Below are 12,084 nucleotides of genomic sequence, written 5' to 3' on the forward strand. Positions count from 1 at the left end.
TCACACCCCTCTATATCACACCCATTGATAGCACACCTATACCAGTCCTTAAAAGGACTTTTGTGGCCCTATTAGCTAGCATTTCGTGTCCCTAACTGTCCCTGCTCTAAAATGCAACCTCTCCCTACACTGGCAAAACACATAATATAAAATGGCTACCAGATTGGGTTCTGTTGTAGGGTTGGGGGGTGTGTCCATGTGCTGAAACATCTCAGTTGGCTGTCCATTCCCACCAGATGGATGTGTCATGGGTCAAAGTTCGGCGCTATGCAAAAGAATATGGTGCGTGCGAATATCGGCATGTGTTCGCATGTTCGGCGAATTGCGAACGAGCAAAGTTCGCCGCAAAACGACCGCCGGGCAAACCGCAAGGCCATCTCTAATGAAGATCTCTTGTGGTAACAAATGCAGCATGGTCACCGCCATATTTTACCTTAGAAAGTTCATCAATAATAATTTGCTGTTCATTAAGGTGTAGCCTTAGAAAGTCGATTTCCCTCTCTTCTCGGCTTTGGTCAAGATCATTCAAAGAGCTTGGTCTTCTTATAGTACGAACCTTTTGTCTCTAGACAATAAGATACATATTAAAATACATAAAATATAAAAAATGGACATTAAGGAAAGAATACTGTAGCCTAACCTGACATTAAAGGGCATGCACCTAATTTGCAACCAAATTATTTCCATTGAAAATAGTCTTGATAAAAAATGCCCTTCCATATGCTGACTGATCTCCATTGGTGCACTTCAAGTAATATGCTTTCCTAGACTTCACGCCTCTTTTCTGTAAGCTGCACCCCTTTTCTCATCACTATCAATAGTATAAAACACATAATAAATCTGGAGCACAGCATATATGCCAGTGTTTGGATCCAAATTCAGCCAGAATTCTGACAGATTTAGCTATTAAAGTTCTCCCAAAACATACCTTACTGTCCTGGACCCTTTCAGTACAGCATGTGGGTGACGAGATATTAGGGATATCTTGATTCCATACCTGAATTTCCAGGTTCTGAGCAGGGTTAAGCAAGGCTACTAGATAGTTTTAGACATAAATGTTTGGGTCTGAACATTACTCACCATTTCTATGTTTTCTTGTGTTAAAAACTTTAATTTGTTTTCCATACGTCGCAGTGAATTAGACATTTCCTCATTTTTCCGGCTAAGGCGTTTATTTTTGTCTAGGATAGGTTTATATTGACTTTCTGCTTCTCTGAGGCGTTTAAGCTGGAATATAAAAGTATGGATGAAGTAAATGCTGCAACCAACCACACACAAAATTTCATATTAATGTGGTTCCTAAACAATACATTAATATTTAATAAATATTTCTATTGCCTGAGATTAGAACCCTTTTTTTTTATGATAAGTTAGACTTAGGTGGCTAAATCATATTTTTACTGGGCTTTCAAGCGACACTGCACTTTCACACAATTCCATTTAATTTAATAGAGAATGGTGTAATTAGCAAATTTCTAAATCACTACATTTAAAAAAAAATATGCCTGCATCCACCTGAAAAAAGCAATAAAGTCATGGCCACTAGGGGTCTCACTTCCATCTAAGTTGAAATCTGTTGCCTGTTGTCAGGCAAGATCTGGTAACAGAGACTCAGAAGACAGATGAGAGGAAGTGGGGGTATGTCAGAGCTAGCTGAGATCCTGAACCTGATAAAACAGCAGCTTTGACTCTGCTTCTGAGCATTATAGCAGCCTCCTACTTTTCTGTAAGTCTGATTTATCCATCCTTATCAGCTTTCTGAGCTTCTTAGAAGAAAACAAATATCGTAAGGGATGTGAGATCACTGCGTACAGTACTGGCACCACCTGCTTCTGAGAGAAATACATCTAGCTGTGCAGCCGAAACAGGGAATAATATGGCTAAAAGAGAGTTTTTATATATACAAACCGGATTCCCAAAAAGTTGGGACACTATACAAATCGTGAATAAAAACTGAATGCAATGATGTGGAGGTGCCAACTTCTAATATTTTATTCAGAATAGAACATAAATCACGGAACAAAAGTTTAAACTGAGAAAATGTACCATTTTAAGGGAAAAATATGTTGAATCAGAATTTCATGGTGTCAACAAATCCCCAAAAAGTTGGGACAAGGCCATTTTCACCACTGTGTGGCATCTCCCCTTCTTCTTACAACACTCAACAGACGTCTGGGGACCGATGAGACCAGTTTCTCAAGTTTAGAAATAGGAATGCTCTCCCATTCTTGTCTAATACAGGCCTCTAACTGTTCAATCGTCTTGGGCCTTCTTTGTTGCACCTTCCTCTTTATGATGCGCCAAATGTTCTCTATAGATGAAAGATCTGGACTGCAGACTGGCCATTTCAGTACCCGGATCCTTCTCCTACGCAGCCATGATGTTGTGATTGATGCAGAATGTGGTCTGGCATTATCTTGTTGAAAAATGCAGGGTCTTCCCTGAAAGAGATGACGTCTGGATGGGAGCATATGTTGTTCTAGAACCTGAATATATTTTTCTGCATTGATGGTGCCTTTCCAGACATGCAAGCTGCCCATGCCACACGCACTTATGCAACCCATACCATCAGAGATGCAGGCTTCTGAACTGAGCGTTGATAACAACTTGGGTTGTCCTTGTCCTCTTTGGTCCGGATGACATGGCGTCCCAGATTTCCAAAAAGAACTTCGAATCGTGACTCGTCTGACCACAGAACAGTCTTCCATTTTGCCACACTCCATTTTAAATGATCCCTGGCCCAGTGAAACCGCCTGAGCTTGTAGATCTTGCTTAGAAATGGCTTCTTCTTTGCACTGTAGAGTTTCAGCTGGCAACGGGGGATGGCACGGTGGATTGTGTTCACTGACAATGGTTTCTGGAAGTATTCCTGAGCCCATTCTGTGATTTCCTTTACAGTAGCATTCCTGTTTGTGGTGCAGTGTCGTTTAAGGGCCCGGAGATCACGGGCATCCAGTATGGTTTTACGGCCTTGACCCTTACGCACAGAGATTGTTCCAGATTCTCTGAATCTTCGGATGATGTTATGCACAGTTGATGATGATAGATGCAAAGTCTTTGCAATTTTTCGCTGGGTAACACCTTTCTGATATTGCTCCACTATCTTTCTGCGCAACATTGTGGGAATTGGGGATCCTCTACCCATCTTGGCTTCTGAGAGACACTGCCACTCTGAGAAGCTCTTTTTATACCCAATCATGTTGCCAATTGACCTAATTAGTGTTAATTGGTCTTCCAGCTCTTCGTTATGCTCAAATTTACTTTTTCCAGCCTCTTATTGCTACTTGTCCCAACTTTTTGGGGATTTGTTGACACCGTGAAAATTTGAATCAACGTATTTTTGCTTTAAAATGATAAATTTACTCGGATTAAACGTTTGATCTGTCATCTACGTTCTATTACAAATAAAATATTGACATTTGCCATCTCCACATCATTGCATTCAGTTTTTATTCACAATTTGTTTAGTGTCCCAACTTTTTGGGAATCCAGTTTGTATAAATATATATTTTTTTAATATGAAAAAGATGACTGGGCACACCTAAGATATTGGTTACTAATATTTATTAAAGTACTTGTAATAGTTTAAAACACAAATCCAATGTGATGATGTATGGTACAAAAGTATAACTTTAAAACATTGCGACACTGTTTGGCAGCATTCAAAGCAAAAGTTCTGCGTATTTGTGGTTGGGATGAAGCTGAATTGGTCACTCACAGATGATCTTGTAACCTAACATCCTCATTCCAAACTCAACATGGGCAGAATGATAAAGTACGTGAGGTAGTACATAGAGTGAAAATAAAGCAATATATTAGCGGTTAAACTACAATATTAGTAATAGTCATACAGTGACATAGAGTATAAAATCAGGTGACAGTAGGATAAAATAGGGATTCGCTTGATATAAAAAGGTTCTAAATATCCAGATGTAGCAAATACAGTCTGTGGGACTGTATTTGCTACATCTGGATATTTAGAACCTTTTTACATCAAGCGAATCCCTATTTTATCCTACTGTCACCTGATTTTATACTCTATGTCACTGTATGACTATTACTAATATTGTAGTTTAACCGCTAATATATTGCTTTATTTTCACTCTATGTACTACCTCACGTACTTTATCATTCTGCCCATGTTGAGTTTGGAATGAGGATGTTAGGTTACAAGATCATCTGTGAGTGACCAATTCAGCTTCATCCCAACCACAAATACGCAGAACTTTTGCTTTGAATGCTGCCAAACAGTGTCGCAATGTTTTAAAGTTATACTTTTGTACCATACATCATCACATTGGATTTGTGTTTTAAACTATTACAAGTACTTTAATAAATATTAGTAACCAATATCTTAGGTGTGCCCAGTCATCTTTTTCATATTTTTGTTCCTTTCAACAGCGGGGTGACGCTGCAAGACTGAGAGCACCCTGTTTGGTGTATCAACCATCCTGTGCATCCAACTAACATATTATTACTGAATATATTTTTTTAAAGAGAGTTTAGGGAACGCCAAACATAACTGTTCCTTCAATGTTATGATTGAACAAAGAAGCACAGTCATTTCTTTATGAAATATGAGACATATGGACACAGGAGTCCCATAGACTTCTACGGGTGTTTGTACAGGGTCATAATATAGCCATATGCATGAAGCTGTAGATTAATATTAATGGTCAGAAATCTGTGTATGTGTGCATAAAGGAAGCTTAACAAGGACCTGACACCTCACCTGACATGTCTGTTTTAGTAACTACTTGCATTCCCCATGTAATAACAATTCCGTATAATCTATCCTTATGACTCTTATGTTGTGCCATTCCTTTAATATTCCTGCTAGAAGTTATGAATGAATTACTAGCAGTCTGCAGTGATGGTCCATCTGGGTGCTACCAGTTGGGAGTGTGGCAGCACTGATTGGATAGTGTCAGACTGTGCAGGGACACATCCTCAGCTGGTAACAACCATCTGGACCTTTATTGCAAACTGCTAGTGCAAGCAATTGGTTGACAATTTCTAAATAGAATAATAAAGGAATGGCACAACATAAGAGTCATAAGAATAGATGCTCCAGAATTGGTATTACATGGGGAATGCAAGTAGTTAGTAAAAAAGACATGTCAGGAGATGGGACAGCTCCTTTTTAATTTGTTCTTGAAAAAAATGTGTTAGGATTTTCCTTAACCCATTATGTCACGATTGACAATTTTTTTTACTATGGTATTCAGGTCATAAAAAAATCATCTACTACAAGTGTTAACAGAGCCTATATTATAATATTATACCTATCATGCCCAGCCTTTACTGGATTATGGGTTTTATTTTTAGGCTTTTTGACACTAGATTGTTGCATTGTTTACAGGCTGTAGATAGACCAGAGAGGATCCCATAATAAAATGGCACCCATGCCTGTTATTGGTTCATGGCTATGCATCCCACTGCTTTATGGTTCTTATTTGCACCCCTGCTTTAGTATTCAGGGTGCTGCCACACGTTCCCATTTTCTTTACGCAGTTTCTGAAGCCAGAATTATAAAAGAAGAGAAACTATAAAGAACAGATACAACTTCTTCTTCTTCTCTTACTTTAATCCACTTCTACTTTTGGCTTCAAAAACTGCATAAAAAAAACCAACTATGTGGTAGCACCCTTACTTCTAAACTTCAGTATCATCTATTCAAGACATGAATCATGTGTAGTGTATATATAAAAACCTGATACACATACCAGTTCATTCCTCTCCTCTGAGAGCAAAGCATTGCGGTCTTCTAATTTACGGATAATCGCACTTAATTCTGCAATTTTCAGTTGAAAGCGGCGAGCATCCTTTTCATCCAACTGCTGTTCCTGAAACAAAGATCCACTGCAAATAACTGGAAATTGATTGGAAAGTGAGGACAACGACCACCAAAAGTCACTGAGATCCCACAAAGAGTTATACTACAAAAAATGGCACATACGAAGCATGTCTGAGTGAGAGGGAAATGTAAGTCTATGGAGGCACAAAAAAGCCACAGACGCCACATAAAATAAAGTAGCATTCCTGCCAGTGTAGCGTATAGTCCAGACCTCTGTACACATACAGTACATGTTACGTTTCTGCACGTTACTCACCCAAAGGCTTCTCTGTTCTGCAACAGCAAAATAATTATCACCCGACCCACCCTCTCCAATTCACTATAAGAATGTGAAACCAGACACGGACTCTGGTTCTACAGTCACCTATATAACCCATAATAAGTTCAAAACTGGCAGTTCGGCTCTAAGACTGGAACCATTCCATCATACAACTGGTGCAGGAGAGAGCGTGGGTCAACAACCCTAAGAGTCAGGTTGTTTAGCTACGAAAAGCAAAAATAAAGATGAGAATTGATGACTCGAAAGTTTTATGGGCAACTTAAAAGATACATGTTATCAGAAAATTAACAATTGTTTAAATCATGTTTTTATGTTAAGCATATTTTTTTGAATTTCAGTGAGTTAAAAAAATAATAATCCAATTATCACTATCTATATATTTTTTTTTAAATGCATATAATCCTGCAATTTTCACACTGGCCACTAGTTTTTTCAGAGCAGCTACATGGGCCATAGACACAATGGACAGGAGCTGACCCATTGACTTCTATGGGAGAGTTTTCTAGGCATGCTCTGGGACCTGTGCAGAGGTCAGGAGGGAGCAGATAAGCTGTGATATCACCTTTTGTGAATGGTAGATCCTGTGTTATCTATATAGAGGTGTTGCTGGTCATTGCAATTCTGCCTGTGGTGCTAATAAGATAGCTACTGAAAAGTTACCTGCACAGAACAAGAATTCATGACCTGTTATAATGCCTAGTAGAAAATGTGAAAATTGCAGGATAGTATACACAATGTCATCCTGAAGTCCATTGGCCCACCAGAGGAATTTATTCTGAGGGCCCACCCTCTGTGTATATAGGCCCTTAAGGGTCCTGTTTTATTAGGGGTCCATTATTGTCAGAGCTTGGGCCCACCGAAGGAACCACTGGTACTCTGGTGGGCCAGTCCAACCCTGAGTATACATTGTTTTAATACAGTGGCATTGAAAAATGATTAAAAAAAAACTCTAAAAATTCCAAAGAAATATGTTTTGTTTAGCATAAAAATGTGATTTAAACAATATGTAATTTTCTGATGACACATTTCCTTTTAAGATGAAAAAAAAATTCCAAGAGATACTGATTGATATTATAAGCATATAAAGGAATAAAGCGCACAATACTGAAGCAGAGAGATTAAGGCTTGGCACGATCGGGAAGATATGGTAATATGATAATGACAGATTCTACTTCAAGGATGTGCTTTAAGAAAGAGGAGGAAAAAAAGAATACCATAGCCATGCAAAATCCCAAAAAATCTGCCATAAATAGCCTACCAAACTAGCCATGTTGGGAAAAGCCTTGTGTTGGGTGACTAAGCTGATCAGGGATGTTTACAAAAGGGAAAGAAAAAGCCATATTTTGGCTTCTGTTAATATAGGATGTGTTTGTATTGCGAACAACCCCTTTAAAGATAACTTACATATATTTATATGTAACAAATTAGTTCATGGAAATAGATGAAAATGCTTGCTGCATACCCATTTTTCTCCATAAACATATAAAAGTTGGCCCCATGTACAATATATAATGTTCGCAATCAGAGATAAGCTAATCGATTCTAAAAGAATCGGATTCATTACAAATTTCACAAAAAATCATGTGCCAAAACTAATCCAAAGTTTTTTAGTTTGATTCAGATGACTCAAGAAAAATCGGCGTCCTGTGCCATTTTACTGTGAAAATTGGCAGGAAAAACAGGAGTAAAAAAGAAGATGAGGGATCACATGACACAGGAAGGAAGTGGGGGAAAGAGCTTTCCCTGATTGGCTCAGAGGCTGACAAGATACTGTTCAGTGTTAGAGCAAAGGCATTTTATTGCAATAACACAATTATTATACCTATGTTAGTGAAAGTGTTGTATACTACTGCAAGATAACATGTAGTTACAGCAAATTATTTGAAGAAAGTGAGGAAGCAGCACACTGTATAAGCAGGGGGTGCACGTCCGGCCAGTGTGGACCAGCACCTTGGTCCAATGTACTAGAAGTGAAAAATAGCCAGCAGCACTCCAAATCAATTCAAAAGTAGATGGTTTATTGGACCCAAAATCAGGCGACGTTTCAACAGCTTGTTGCTGTCTTTATCAAGCACAGTGCACATGTGTTACAGACACACTTTAAATAAGGGCATCAATCAAAAATAGATTAACATCAATTGAACATAATACAGTGAATATACAGTGAACGAACAATACATGTGATCATGAAAAATACATATGACAAATTGGCCTCATTTGGCCAAAATAATACATCAAATTAAAACTACATTAATTCCACATATCGTGATTTATATGGAATGTATCATAATAAGTGTCAGTGATTACCCTAATAAGGTGAATTAAAAACTCACTGTCAGGTGGGCAGCTGCATGGTTGGCGTTAAACATGCTCCATTGGCGTCCCCATGCATGATTTGCGCATGCGCGAAAATACTATACGTAATTAGCGCATGCGCGAAAATCTCATAATTAGCGCATGCGCGAAAATACACGTAATTAGCGCATGCGCGAATATATCAAATCTCGCGATTCCTCCGTTTTCGAGCGGCTGGCTAACGCCCACAACTAAGATGGACGAAACTGGATCAAATGCATTGTGCGCATGTCAGAGCAGTAATGGGTGCCACCCAACACATATCACATGATCAAAGTGATCTCAATAAAGCTGCTAGTCCATGGAACCCGATATTATAAATGAATGGGTCCTAGGGCAATGCCGCACGGCCACCCACATGTCAAAGCACGTATGGTAGTCGGGCACAGTGCCCCAAAGATCCAAAATCAAAATAATAAAAATTGTTTTACATGGTTTGTATATGAATGTCACATATTAATTGACAATTCATAATAATGAGATGTCGGCGTGAACAATGGGAAAACAACCCTACATTGCAGGGGGAACCCAACGGCACGCCACTATTCTCTCAAAAAGTAACAACATTGATATCCATAATTGAATATAAGCATTCAATACAAGGAAAAAAGGTGAAGAACAACCATAATAATGCAGGTGCCATGGTCAAACGGATCAAATTTTTCTATATGAACGGTACACGGGGGCATCCAGAACAATGTACAACAAATTCCGCACAAATAATAAAGCACTGAACCAGGCATATATTGGTTGAATAAAGTAAATAGATATTGGGGAGCCAACTGGAACCAGGATGAACGTCACATCATGCAGTGTCTCCGCCAAGGCAGTGAGATCAAAATGAATCTAAAAACAAAAAGAGAAAATTTTAGTAATTCTCATAAAAAAATTATACTTGATTCAAGATAATCATTCAAATGCAGAAACACACGTGCATTTGACCCACAGAAAGGAATACGGATCCTGCAGAGTAGAGAAGGCATAAGATATGGGCAGTGCCAGGGCCAAACTACACTAATCCACCCTAAAGTCCACGTTTAACCCATTAGGTTTTAACGTCTTTAGCGTATATATCCAGTATAACTCGCGTTTTTTGAGGATAGCCTGTCTATCTCCACCACGCCTCCCCAATTCTACCTGTTCCAAAACACGAAATCTCAAATCACTCTGTGTGTGCCCTGCCTCTTTAAAATGTTTGGACACTGGTAAATCCATCTTTTCTTTCCTGATGGAGTAGCGATGTTGATTCAATCGTGTCTTTACATCCCACGTGGTCTCACCAACATACCACTTCCCACACGGGCAGGTAAGTTGGTAGACCACGTAGGATGAGTCACAGGTCAAGAATTGAGTGATTTTCATCATCCCACCAGTGGCCGGATTTAAAAATGTATCTCCTTTGATCATAAGTTTGCAATTTATACAATGATAGCAAGGGTAGCAGCCAGTACGAGTAGAACCACACATTGTCCTCACATTGATCCTGGCACTGCCCACATCCGCCTTCACCAGTCTATCACCCACATTCCGTCCTCTCCGATAGGAGAAAAGAGGGGGTGATTTAAATTCCGCAATTTCGGGAAAACTATTCCCTATCAATCTCCAATGTCTCCGAATGACACCCGCAATTTGCGGGCTGTCAGTCGAGAAATGGGAGATGAAGGGAATGCGAGGACTTTGAGCCTCTTTCTGAACGGTAGTATCAGTGGGTTGATTCCCCAATCTATCAATGGTGTTTCTGATCAGCTTTTTCGGATATCCACGTATGGCAAATTTCTGACTCATTTCTTGGAATCTAGTATGTCTCACTTGTCTGTCCTTGACTATGCGATGTACTCGCAAGAACTGGCTGTAGGGTAGAGATCGGATCATGGAACGAGGATGGTGGCTGTCATATCGTAACAGAGTGTTCTTGTCAGTAGGCTTAACAAATAAATCAGTGCTCAAACCTCGTCCCATGATCCGGACCTCTGTGTCCAGGAACTGTAGTTTATCCATGGACTGCACCATAGTGAATTTCACAGTGGGGTCGATTTCGTTGAGAAAAGCGTGGAACGCAAGGAGGTCCAACGTGTCGCCCGTCCACACCAAGAAGATATCGTCGACATAGCGCCACCACCCCAGAACATGTCTGAAGTGGTGGCTGCCATAGATCGACGACTCCTCGAGGTGGGCCATGTAGATGTTTGCATAAGTGGGCGCCACGTTGGACCCCATCGCGGTTCCACGCAACTGAACAAAGAAATCGTCCTGAAAAAGAAAATAATTTTTCGTGAGAACAAATCTTAATAATGAAAGTAAAAATTTTTGACAAATTTCAGAATAATCAGAACTTCTAAGACACGTCTCAACGGCCTGCAGGCCGAGCTCATGGTCAATCGACGTGTATAAACTACACACGTCGAATGACACAAGAGCCGAGCCTGCAGGGACCTCAAGATCATTTATTTTGGACAAAAAATCACCCGTATCTCTGATGAATGATCTGGTGGAGATAGCAAAACGGCGCAACATTTTATCAAGAAAAATCGCTACGTTGTAAAAAAGGGATTCCCTCCCAGATACAATTGGGCGGCCAGGCGGGGGCGAAACCCCCTTGTGTACTTTTGGCAGGGTGTATAACAGAGGTGTACAGGGCTTGTCCCGATACAAGTAGCTGAACAACTTGTCATCAATAATTTCCGCCTCACGGGCTTGATTTAGAATATCTCTTAGCTCCCTTAGTAAGCCAAATTTCGGATCCTGTGCGACCCGTTTATACACCTGCGGATCGTTAAGTTGGCCATGAATCTCCCGAATGTACTCACTGGTGTCCATTACCACAACCCCACCACCTTTGTCCGCGGACTTGATGGTGAGGCTGTGGTCGGAGGCCAGAGAGCACATTGCAGTCATCTCGTCAGAGGTGATATTAGCAAATCTAAGATCACGGTGTTCAGAGACACTTTTCAATTCATTTAGGTCCCTGCGTATGGCTAGAAAAAAGGCATCAACAGCTGGATGATCAATCACAGGGTTAAAATTACTTTTAACATATAGACCTGTATTGTGCAAAGACAATTCTGTTAATCTATTAACTTCACCTCTCACAGTTTGGTTTTGTGTGGCAAACCAAATCTTGAGTTTGATACTACGTAAAAATCTATGTAAGTCCAACTCAATGTTAAACCAATCAGTCTTGGACACAGGGCAAAAGGACAGGCCCTTGTTCAAGACTGATAGTTGTGCATCATCTAGAACCGTAGAGGAGATATTTACCACTGTGTCCTCTTTTTGTTCACTACTTTCTGGCGCTGAGGTCTGAGGTTTTTGTTTCTGTCCTCGCCATCTCCGGTGGCGTTTGCCGCCCCTCCTGGTTCTATAGGATCCGTACCCAGTCCTAAAAAAGATTTCGGACAAGTTGCTTGCTGGTTGGCCTCTACACGTTCCTGACTCTTATTTTGAGATTGAGATCGTGTATGTCTTTTGTCAGAGGGATGAATCTGCCTCCTATCTCCTCCTCTAGGATTCTTGGGATCACGTTGCCATATATATATGAATCCACGTGTATAGTCCTCCATGAGGACACAGTGGTAAATATCTCCTCTACGGT

At 40.1% G+C, this 12,084-nt stretch overlaps 1 protein-coding gene across 21 annotated transcripts in view; it reads right to left on the minus strand.

Annotated features, from left to right (window-relative positions):
- Positions 1-12,084, minus strand: part of LOC122940834 (janus kinase and microtubule-interacting protein 3-like) — a 96,376-nt gene that overhangs the window by 55,215 nt on the left and 29,077 nt on the right. For 11 of the 21 annotated variants that reach the window (XM_044297645.1, XM_044297639.1, XM_044297641.1 and 8 more), the window contains 3 exons: positions 5,727-5,846; positions 1,081-1,227; positions 434-565 (listed from right to left, as the gene is read on the minus strand). In XM_044297645.1, the coding sequence (XP_044153580.1) occupies positions 434-565; positions 1,081-1,227; positions 5,727-5,846 (399 nt within the window). The remainder of the gene's footprint in view (positions 1-433; positions 566-1,080; positions 1,228-5,726; positions 5,847-12,084) is intronic. The other 10 variants (XM_044297644.1, XM_044297638.1, XM_044297631.1 and 7 more) reach the window with 3 other exon arrangements.

The sequence above is a fragment of the Bufo gargarizans genome, chromosome 6 (assembly GCF_014858855.1).
Source record: "Bufo gargarizans isolate SCDJY-AF-19 chromosome 6, ASM1485885v1, whole genome shotgun sequence".
NCBI classification, from domain to species: domain Eukaryota; kingdom Metazoa; phylum Chordata; class Amphibia; order Anura; family Bufonidae; genus Bufo; species Bufo gargarizans.